This window comes from Erinaceus europaeus, chromosome 10, assembly GCF_950295315.1.
Source record: "Erinaceus europaeus chromosome 10, mEriEur2.1, whole genome shotgun sequence".
Taxonomy (NCBI): domain Eukaryota; kingdom Metazoa; phylum Chordata; class Mammalia; order Eulipotyphla; family Erinaceidae; genus Erinaceus; species Erinaceus europaeus.
This window is the reverse complement of record NC_080171.1, coordinates 53,152,590-53,164,768: the sequence shown is the minus strand read 5'-3', so window position 1 is coordinate 53,164,768 and position 12,179 is coordinate 53,152,590. Positions and strand designations below refer to the sequence as shown.

Here is a 12,179-nt window from a genome sequence, read left to right as displayed (position 1 = left end):
CTTGAAAAGGACGAAAGCTCTGATAGAAGGAAGCATCTTAGTCTTGTTGCCAAGACAAAATAGAACATGCAAGTGGAAGCATGACCAGTTTATGAATTTTCAGTTTGCCTTTCTGTTTGACCCAGGACACATTATATGAGTTAATGAACACATTCTAACATTTTAAAAAATTCATTAATGATTTCATAATGATTAATAAGATAATTAAGGTAATTAATTGTAGGATCATTGGGGTACAATTTCATACAATCTCACCACCAGCATTCTGTATCCTCTAACATGTTTCAAAGACCGTTTATATCCCCTAACTGCTGATTTGTTGACTTTTTGAGTGTGGCATAAAATCTTGCACATACACAGAGTTATTAGGGTTTTCCTAGGACTAGAGAAATGCCAGGTATTTTTATAAGGTCTGGGGTGTAGCTCAACACCTCTTAATATGTTTTTTTGTTTGTTTTGTTTTTTGTTTTTCTAACTATCATAATTTCTAAACCAATATCAAAACCTAAAGTCTCTCTCTTCAGGAACTTTATGTAACATCAATTTGGATGGGGTTTTAAAACAATGAACCTAAATGAGCTTACCTTAACAATGAAATCTGCTGAGAGTGGTCCAGTCATCCTCAGTATCTCTTTTTCTGGAAATTTCTGGAAGTCCACACTGGAATTGTCTACAAGGAAGGTGCCTGTGGAGCTGAGACTGTTTTCCCCTTTAGCTCCCTGGAGTGTTTTGGTTTCCAGATCTACATAATAAAACACATGAAGAGGAGAGAGATGGTTCTATGGCTTGCACAGACAGCCAGACACTTTGTATAAGAAGTCTAGAGGTGTCTAAGTGAGAGGCATCATTCTTTATATGACAGAGAAAATTGAAACTGTGATAGGAACAAAATGCACAGGCACTTCTCGATCATCTAGGAGTTTCTGTTGTAGATGAAATTAGTTTAAGACTTATTAGCCAAGTATTCATGGCTCTCTATCAAAATACCTTATCTCTCTGGGCTGGTCATTTTACCATAGTTCTAATTCCTTAGACAAAACTGTCTTCCAAATATATATATATATCTTGTCAGCCTTTAGTCTAGAATATTTTCCAGTTTCCTTTTTTGATCTATAAGATCCAGGGTGTATTTCTGAGTTTCCCTAGCATCTTTGTGATTTGGTGTACATGCATGACCTTGTGTTTAGACTCTTTATTTACTTATTACATGTGTGCAACTGGTCACAAAGAAGGGAGGTAGTTATCTAGGAACAGAGAATTAACTATTCTATTTAGTTCTTTTCTCAAAATCCTTTTGATAATTAATTCTGTATTTTGTCCCATTTTTAAAATTTTTATATTATTACCAAAGTACTGCTCAGCTCAGCTCAGTTCAGCTCCGTGCTGGGGAATGAACCTGAAATATTGGAGCCTCAGGCATGAAAGTCTTTTTTGCATAACCTTTAAGCTCCTTCCTCAGTTCCACAAATGGCCTTTCTTAAGTGCTTAAAATAGAGAGAAGAGGGTGGCCCTGCGGCTCCAGACAGACTATGACCCACATAGTCAACGACTGCCACCTCTCCAGATTCAAAGGAGGTCTCAAAACTTTACATCAGGCTCAACCTGATGCTGTTGACTGGCTACGGAAGAAGGGCAAACGCTAGAAGAAGAAGAAGAAGGTGGGGAGATAGTATAAAGGTTGTGCAAATTGGCTTTCATGCCTAAAGCTCCAATAGCCCAGGTTAAAATATCCCCCTCTCCACACCACCACACCCCATCCCAACCATAAACAAGAGCTGAGCAGTGCTCTGGTTAATTTATACTCCCAGAGGGTTAAAGAATAGGAAAGCTATCAGGGGAAGGGAATGGGATATGGAGTTCTGGTGGTTGAAATTGTGTGGAGTTGTACCCCTCTTGTCCTATGGTCTTATCAGTGTTTCCTTTTTATAAATAAAAATGAAAACATAAATGGATAGAATGATTTCTTGTTCCTGCAGTAATCCAATATGAGTTTTCCAATGAAAAAGTCTAGGATATATCTTTAGAAGTGTTGGTAATTGTGAGGTGTATTTCAAAGAAAACTTCAATTTAATGAGAGATGATTTAGAATAATTGTAGTCAGCATGAGGGCAGACAGATTAACAATGGTTTCTAAAACCTGAACAAGGACCCTGGCTTTTGGCAGGGATTCTCAGCAGATGCTATACACATGTGGGATTCTGAATTTCCTATTCCATATTCAGCCAGAATAACTTCCCTCAGCTGGAAAGACTGAGATTAAGAACAATTTTAGGGACTCAGCAGGTACTGAAATACCAAAGTATTTGCATTAAAACCTCTAGATGTTTATTCCAAGTTTTCTACTACAAAGCACACCAACAAGTAGAAAATGCTGATGTTTAGTGAGATGTTCGGGATCATCAGATGTTGTATTCATTTATAGTCTTTCTTTGGGGCCACGTCTGGCTTCCCTCCTTGCCTCTGCACAGAGATGACCTCACAGAAGAATCTAGTTAGGTAGGTAAAGAAAATATTGAGGAACCGGGTGGTGGTGCACCTTGTTAAGTGTACATATTACCATTGGTGGAGACCCTGATTCAAATCCCTGCACTCTCCACCTGCAGGGGGGGAAGCTTCACAAGTGTTGAAGCAGGTCTGCAGTTGTCTCTCTTTCACCCCTATCTCCCACCTTCCCTCTTAATTTTTCTCTGTCCTATAAAAAAAAAAAAAAAAAGAAAGAAAGAAAGAAAGAAAGAAAGTCTCTAGGAATGTGCAGGCATTGAGCCCCATCGCAAAAAAACCCTAGTGGCAATAAAAACAAAGCAAAACCAAAAAAAAAAAAAAAAAAAAAGGAAGTATATATTGTGGGAAGACAATTGTTGCCAGCCAAGGAAAACAGCATAGTTCATCTCGTTCTTTCAGCCTGCATCCCTTAAGCTGCCTTATAAGCATTTGCATTAATTCATAGAAATACCTAGCTTAGTTTTGGAACATTTAGAAACATTCTAGAGGCCTGATCTAAGCACCTGATTCAATGTTATCAGGCCTGATGATTATCCTTGTCATGGTACTTCTGATAGTAAAAAGGAGCTTGGGCTGTATCAGACTGGCTAGTCTTACTCAGGATTGGCTCTAGATAATTAAGATTAGTTCCCTGTCAGAACCAGCTTCTAAAATGAAGGGTAAAAGGATCACATCTTTTACACACACAATTTTCAGATTATATTTCAATTACAGAAACATAACAAAACCATTCTTAGCTGCATGCATGCTGGGAGAGATAGATAGTAGATAACATTTTGCTTTTCACTACTTATGAATAGCATTAGTAGCTTTACCTATCAAATTGTTTAGACAATCCAAACAAGCTCATTTCTGTTTTATCTTATTGGGGGAGATGTTTAACAGTGTTCCTATCGATTATACAATATCACATGTCCCCAATATATGAGTACTCAGCCCCCACCAAAGGGACCAAGTCAAGTTTTGGCTTTTAAATAACAATGTTAGGGGTAGAACAGGGTTAGATGTGCTCTGAACTTTGACATTTGGACATTCAACTAGCATGCGATAAGGTCACCCAGGTTGGGAATTTCAAGCTATCCACTTGTGGGAGTTTTGAAAACTGCTGGCCAGAAAGAAAAGATAACTATTATGGGAAAGGATGCCAAACACCTCAAGACAACTCAAGGGGTTGTAAAGCTGCAGTTTTGATTGGTTGTAAAAGACCAATGACTGAAGTTTCCTACAGGCTCTAATTTAGGTCTGCCAGCAATCTCAAGGGTAGGGGAAAAATAGAAACTAAAACAAGTTGCCCAAGGACAGTGCCTATGGTGACCTACACATTCTCTGTGTACTTTGCTTTCTTTGCTCTAGGCTAACAAAGCTTGTCTTGCCTGATTCAGGGTGTTAGAGGATACCTAGGGAGAGACTCCTGGTGGATGTGGGAAGGACATTTGCAAGAGTATGTGATCAAGATCTCAGGGCTGGCTTTCGAGGTCAAATAGCCACCTCAATCGGAGTTTCCTCAGGTAGCCTGGAAAAGAAGGGACCAGCCATGTAGATGACCTCATCCTGCACCAGTTCTCCCTTCTGCCAGGTTAAGGCCATAAAAATGCAGTCTGTGCACACCAGAAGACAATGATTAAAACTAATCCTGACTGGAGGAGGTCCCTCAGGATGCACCCCAGCATATACTGCAGGTCCACTGTAAAAGTAGGAAGACCAGGAATTTTGGTGCACCTCCATCACTTGTGAGGGCCTACACATGTCTGTCTGTCTTTCTCTCTCTCACATCCATCCCTGATTTGCTTCAATAACCCTCATTGTCTTGAACCTGGCAAAGTTTCTTGTGATCCTTCCCTTTAGATATCCATCAAGGATGTTACCAGCAGAGACCAAAGAGGATCCATGTCCTGCTCCCTCTACTTCTTCCTGCCACCATGGGGTCCCTCTGATTCTTAGTGGAGACAACCTTGATAGTATTCAAGAAGAAATCCTCAGAGCTTTTTTTTTTTTTTTTCCTTTCCCCACCATCAGGGTGCTTGGTGCTGGCCCTAGGAATCCACTGTTCCCTGCGGCCATTTTTTTCCCCTCCTTTTTTCATCCTATTTTATTGAATACAACAGAGAAAAATTGAGAGGGGAAAGGAGACAGAGAGGGTGAAAGCATCCCTCCTACAGGCGAGGACTGGAGACTTGAATCTGGGTTCTCGAGCATGGTATGTGCACTTAGCCAGGTGCAATACTGCCTGGTCCCTCAGGACTTCTTCTAGGAGAGTTGTAACACTTGCCCTTCGGAGCTTCCCAGAGACTTGTGACACTTGCTCATCAGGGCTACTTCTAAGGTAGCTGCTATATACACCTTTGGGACCAGGAACTTTCTTCTCCCACAACAATAACACATAGGAATATAGAAGGTGTGTTTGTGTGTGTGTGTGTGTGTGTGTGTGTGTGTATTTCTTATTAAATATATTCATTCCGATTTTTTTTTCTTTTGCAGTGAGGAATTAGTCCCCATTTACTGATGATCGTTGCACTGGATCTTTTGTTTTAGCCTGTCAGTGTTCTGAAAAATGCTATTTTTCAGGCTGGTTTTTATACCATCAGTTAACCCCTGTCGAATTCACAAGGGAGTAAACAAATCATCTGAATGGAAATAGCGTACATACATATATCATTCTTTGACATGTGAATGCTATATTTGGGGGATTGTTCAGAGTTAGAAAAGAACTTGGATTCATATGAGGTAACTTATTAGCATCTTTGGCTTTGTCTGAACTGTACCTTTATTTAAACTTTTATTTCACATGACCCTTCAAATCCCACTCCTCCCATGAAATCTATTTTTAATTTTTAGAAAGACCACAGTAGGCTATCTGAACTTTTACAGACTCCAATTTGTCTTCCTCTTGTTTGTCTTACTAGAATGATTTCATTTATAATCCAATTGCCAAAAGATAATGCTTGCTACCTAAATTGGTTTCAGAGGCATGTGTGTGGGAGGCAAGAAAGAGCAGAAGATGATTGATGGCTCCTGAGGAACCCAGGAACAATCACAGCGGGAAGGCTCAGAAATGCTCAAGGGACCCAGGGAAATGAGATCTTTCAACAAAACTGAATTTTACAGAAAATACTAGCACCTCCTCTCTTACCACCCCCACTCTGATTTATAGACTATAATTTTCTGCTTGTAATTTACAGATCTACATCTAAGCAGAACTAAATGGTATTAAAAATGATGTGACCATATACTGCTTTGATGGTGTCACTGAAGATAGTTTCTTGCTCACTCTTTGGTGAGACTAAACCACCATTTGATCTCTGAGGTGATGGTACTTTTCAATCCTGAATCTCAATCGCTATATTTCCATATATAGAGTCTTTTGTTGTCTTTAATACGCAGACGCTTAATTAGATCATGTTTACTCTCTTTAAAATCCACAAGTTAACATTGTCTGGTGTTTCTATAATTGTTTTTCAACTGGTAAAATGATGGAGTATGAAAGCAGGAAGAAAAAAAATGGAGCACTGAGAGAGTAGGTTGGAAGGAAGAAGGAAAAAGGAGAGGCAAGGCAGACTGAGACTGAGGAAAGAGAATAAGAAACGACATTGACAAAAGCAGAAACATATTCTTAACTCATGAATGATCTATCGAGGGCTTCTATTTTGTATTTCTTCTAGATGATTGTGGTGAGAGAAAATTACCACAGAGGTTTCTCCTGTCTCATCAGGCAACCAAAAAGTTAAACAGGAGCACTCAAAATATCATATTATGATAGAGTAGAAAGATTTGTACTTCTATATTTTAATCTCTTCTGGGAACAAAAAATAAATAGCAATGACTAAGACACCCAGCTCCCCAAAGGAAAACAAGTGAGTTTACTTACACAAGTGATCAGGTCCTTTTAAGACTAGACGAATATGTCTGCTTCCATAGGGAATAGCAACCACAGTGTCATCCACTAGAGAGAAACAAGCATTCTTAGTAACTTCATTTGTGACAAAAAGGAAATATCTTATATTTGCATGATACTACACACGCACCTTAGTTTATAATTTATTCTTTCACTCAAAACTTGAAACAAAGACAAAGAAAATGCTGCATCCCCATTCCCTGAAGAAATATAACTTCTGAAATACAGTGAGTAATCCAAAGTCAAAGGACAGGAGGATATTCTAGCCAAGAGTAGACATTTTAATAGCATCTGCATCGTCTTTGTAAAAATCTCTCTCTCTTTCTCTCTCTCTCTCTCAGAAAATCCTAACAATGGGACTTTCAAAGTCAACCAAACTTCCAAATAACCTGGTTATAATTATAACTATTTATTGCCTTCTTACAACAGGAGTAAGAACCTCTTTTAACAAATATCTTTCCTAATTTCTAAATTTTGGAAGAAATTAAGTAAGGGAATTCTAAAAGTTAATTCCTCTAACTTCAAACATTATCAGCATTTTTGGGGGGAAATCTAATTTTAATAAATTAATCTCAGAATGCCCACTTTCCTGGTCCTTAGCTTCTTCATTTGTAAAACAGAAAACAACATATAAATATATAAATGTACACTCTGGGACACAGGAGGCATTTTGTCAGTATTATTTTTCTCCCACTATTCCAAATCTCTTTGCCCAAAGAGGTTATATTTATCAAATGTTCTGTAATACTGAATTATTCTACTTACACTATAATTTTTGACTTATTTCTTATGCAAGATATTGTTTAAGAAGAAGTTGAATTTTAAATAGCCAAGAGTTTGCAGCATGTGAGAATACAAAATGTCAAGGGAATATAAAGGAACAAAAAGATGTTCAGACTGGGCCCATAAGAGCATTAAATGCATTGCATAAAGACAAGGCTTTCTAAGTTTACAAAAGAAACTCAAAACAGTTAAAATAATGGGCCTTCTAGAAATAGAAAGTCTTTGTTTATCCACAGGTCAAGTAAAGTGCAAATAATAAGGAAGCTTTCTGTTTGGCCCTGCAATGCTCAGCATAGGTTTTCTGACCTCACACCACTCAGGCTGGCTCCCTCTTGTTCTGGTGAGATGTGACTTCAATTGCACATGCATTAACCACAGCTTGTGGCTGATATAATTATCTTTGTATGGTCTTAGGGAGACGGGGAAGAACACAAGAGAAGAGGGAAGAATCGTTTGGAGCAAGCAGACCAGGCAAGAATGAAAGATTTCTCTGTACTTGCCTAGTCAGAGAGGAAAATGGAGCAACTCAGACTAGTAGAGCTAGTACACAGCATGATAGGTAGGAATAGTGGTGGTTGTTTGCTTTTGGTTCTGTAGAGGAGTAAGGGACACTGGGCAGGCCATCAGGCAATCAGTAAGCTCATCATTTTATTATGCATGATTTTGAATGTCTTCCTGTGACAGACTCTATGTATGCTAGGTACCGGGGCTTCAGTCACACACACACACACACACACACACACACACACACACACACACACACACACACACACACACACAAAGACAAACCCACAAGATGGTATCTGAAAAAGAAATTTAAGAAAAAATATGTGGGAAAATACCAGATATTGTATTTCATTCATTGAAATTTCCAGCCCACTGATTAGTTTTTTTAGAAGATCTGAACCATAGAAACTATTCCACTCAATAATTTTTGTTTGTTTGTTTATTCATTAAAATTTTTAATATAATTTTTATTAAGGATTACATAATGGTTTATAAGATTATAAAACAGTAAGATTACAGTTCAATATTCTTAGATTCATTTTTTTCTTTATTGGAGTGGATTAACAGTTTATAGTCAACAATAAAATACAGTAAGAAATAAAATAAAATACAGTAGTTTATACATGAATAATATTTCACAATTTTCCACATAACAATTCAGCCCCCTCTAGGTCCTCTGACATCATGTTCCAGGACCTGACCCTGACCCCTATCCCCACCCCCAGAGTCCTTTACTTTGGTGCAATATACCAAACCCAGTTCAAGTTCTGCTTTGTGTTTTCTTATTTTTCAATTTCTCCTTTAAAAAGTTATTAGTAATTTAACAATGAGCAACAAGACTGGGATAAGAGGGGTACAATTCATATAATTCCCACCACCAGTGTGCCATATCCCATCCCCTCCTTTGGGAGGTTCCCTGTTCTTTATCCATCTAGGAGTAAGGAACAAAAGATCTTTATGAGGTGCAGAATGTGGGAGGTCTGGCTTCTGTAATTGCTTCTCTGCTGAACATGGACATTGAAAGGTTGATCCATACCCCAGCCTATCTCTACCTTTCCCTGGTGTGGTAGGGCTCTGAGGAGGCGGGTTTCCAGGATACATTGGATAGGCTATCTGCCCAGGGAAGGCAGGTTGGCTTCATGGTAGCATTTTTCAGCTTCTTTCTCTGAGTGATATCATCCCATATTCATCCTCCTGTCCCACTCAATAATTTCACCCTGCATATCCCCAACATATTGACTAGAGAAACTTTTTTCTTTTGTATTATTTGTTAGCACCAGCTAATGTACCTCAAAATACTCTAAGAAAAGTTGCTCTTTAAATTGATAAAATCCAGTACAGAAAAAAAATTAATTTCATTTCTCACATGATAATTTAAAAAATTCTTTGATTTATATATGTATGAATCTTTTTGTTTGTTTGTTTTATGTACTATTTATTTATTTATTCTCTTTTGTTGCCCTTGTTTTATTTTTGTAGTTGTTGTTATTGATGTCGTTGTTGTTAGGACAGAGAGAAATGGAGAGAGGAGAGGAAGACAGAGAGGAGGAGAGAAAGAGAGACACCTGCAGACCTGCTTCACTGCTTTTGAAGCGACTCCCCTGCAGGTGGGGAGCTGGGGGCTCGAACCGGGATCATTAGGCTGATCCTTGCGCTTTGAGCCACATGTGCTTAACCTGCTGCACTACCACCCGACTCCCTGTATTAATCATTTTTATCTTTTTTTTTTTTCCAGTGCAATTTAGCATTTTATCAGCTCTGGTTGAAAGTGGGATTAAACTTGGGAGCTCAGAGAAAGTCATTTACATAACCATTATACTATCTCCTCAGCACCATGAGAATTTTTCAAAAATTACAGTGGGCTAGAAGGTTCTTTCAGGTGGACTCTAGTACTGTATGGTGCATAAAGAAAATGATGAAGGCAAGTGAGATTGTGTGGCAGTTCCATCACTTGCCTCCTCTGTGAATAACTGAATTAATTTGGCAAGGGAGGAAAATACATTTTCTCCCACCATGCCACATAGTCTTCTCCTACCCTTTCCCACAAGGCCATGCTGCCCTCTGATGATGTGCATCTGTTCGACCTAATTCTGCATTTGTTACCAGAGCATAGGATGTCAACCTTAGGGACATAGTTTGGAAGAAGATTCCAGAAACAATTATTTAACTGCAGGAAACCTAGTGGTTATGGAAGCTGCAGGGAGGTGAGAAAATGGAAAGAGGGACCAGGTGGTGGCGGATCTGGTTAAGCGCTCACATTACAGTGCACAGGGACCCAGGTTCAAGGCCCTGGTCCCCATCTGTAGGAGGAAAGTTTCACAAGTGGTGAAGCAGGGCTGCAGGTGTCTCTCTGTCTCTCTCCCTCTCTATCTCCCACTCCCCTCTTGATTCCTCTCTGTCTCCATCCAATAATAAATAAAATGAAAATATTTACCAAAAAAAAACATAAGTGTGCAATAACATCTCAACACAAGAATCAAAAGCTGGCTAGCTTTTTTCCAATTGCAAATGTGAATGAAGAAACCAGCATTTAGATTTCTTCTTTCTGCCAATATGGAGTATCAGGCCTTAGATTTAATTTCCTGCCTAAAACATTCATAAAGTCAGGGAAAGAAAAGAAAACAAACAAACAAAACCAAGAAAAACAACGAAGCCATGGTTTCCAAAACAGAATAGGGCTAGAGAGCAGTGATCTCCAAGAACTGGGAATAAATGAGGAGTGTTTTATCACTGTCCCAACTCATTATATTGAGAAGTCTTCCAGGCAACAACAACTCAGGTAGTGGGAACTCAGGTAGAGCAAGACAGATTCTTTGAGTTGACAGTTAACTAAGGAGATCAAAAGAGCTTGGAGCTTGAAGGACAGATTACCATAGAGGAGATAACTCTGGACAGTAAGAAAATTTCTATTAGGTATTTAGCACTTTTTTTTTAGATGATCAGTACATACTTGTGAAGAAGTCACCTGGGATCAGGGAACACACACAGGCACACACACACACACACACACACACACACACACACACACACATCAAGGTACCTCACTTGGATAGTGCACCTGCATTGTCATGTTCCAGACACAATTATGAACCTGACTGGCTCCATCCACTCCACTGGAGAAAGCTGCAGCGCTCTGGTATCTTCTCCTCTTCCCCTCTTTTGTGTGCTCTCTCTTTCTACCCCCAAAAAGGTTAGCTCTGAGTGGTGAAGCCCCAATGATAAATCAATCAAGCAATATGAAACAAAGAAAACACGCATAAGCACTATAGTAATTAATGTGTAGCATGCAAATAGTTTTGTGAATAAAATGTATTACACCAAAAAGGCTGGAAAAAATTAAAATTAAAAAAATTAAAAATTCGTAAGACATTGAGAACTCAGAAGGGTCTTTAGACCCTTAGAAGGCAAAGTTAGCACTAGCCTAAACTTAGCTTTGATGTTGCCTACCAGATTTTAAGATTCAAAGGGATGAAATGAATTCTAGGTAATGTAACTGCTTCTAGAAAAAAATTCAAATATTTATAGGTAACCTCCAATTTTTTTGCAGTGTTTGGAAAAGATAATACATTACCATAGATGGAAAGAACACAAAAATATAGTCCACACTGAAAATAAAAAACAAACAACTAATAAAATACAGAAAAGGGATTAAAATAGCTACCATAATTTTATCCCATAAGTTCAAAAAGCTAAGAACAAAATAAAAAAAAGAAAAACTACCTCTAGACCCAGAGACTGTCACTAGTGAAAGTTATCAAACATTTAAAGGAAAAAGAACAGTGACATCAATTTTATTTAATTTCTTTCAGAAAACAGAAGGGATCACTTCCCATCTCATTGTAGGAGATCACTGATACCAAACCACACACACGGTATAAGAAAAGATTATTATAGACAACTGCATCTCCTGAACACAGATGCAAAAATAAAAAAAAAAACAACTCTCAAACAAACAATAAAATGACATATCAGATCCAGTTACCTATATAAAGAACAAATTGCATTGATCCCAGGAATGCAAGATTTTTTTTTTTATTGGAAGTTAATATGAATCCAAACTAATAGCAGTCTAAGGAAGACAAACTAATAACAGTCTAAGGAAGAAAACCCTCATGTTCTTATCAGCTGAGATAAAAAAAGCACAACAAAATTCAATATTCACTTTATGATTACTGTCAGCAAATAGAAAAGTAGGAGAGCCCCCCTTAACATGACAAAGAGCAATTAGAAAGATGTAACAAGGGAGCAGTGAGATAGCTCACCTAGGAGACACCTGCTTTGCCATGTGCTTGGCCCACGGCCTAATAGAGAATCAGCTCCCTGGCACAACATACGGAGTACCGTAGTAGTGTGGAAAACTTCAGTGCTGTGTCTCTCCGTCTATGTATGTATGTATGTATGTATGTATGTATGTATGTATGTATGTATGTATGTGTATCTATCTATCTTGAAAAGTTAACCAGGAGCAGTAAAATCCTTGTGATGAATAAAGTTA

General features: G+C 38.3%; 1 protein-coding gene across 4 annotated transcripts in view; it reads right to left on the bottom strand.

Moving 5' to 3' along the window:
- Window positions 1–12,179, bottom strand: part of ADAMTSL1 (ADAMTS like 1) — a 1,221,418-nt gene that overhangs the window by 314,371 nt on the left and 894,868 nt on the right. For all 4 annotated transcript variants that reach the window (XM_060199610.1, XM_060199611.1, XM_007535759.3 and 1 more), the window contains 2 exons: window positions 6,368–6,442; window positions 585–742 (listed from right to left, as the gene is read on the bottom strand). In XM_060199610.1, the coding sequence (XP_060055593.1) occupies window positions 585–742; window positions 6,368–6,442 (233 nt within the window). The remainder of the gene's footprint in view (window positions 1–584; window positions 743–6,367; window positions 6,443–12,179) is intronic.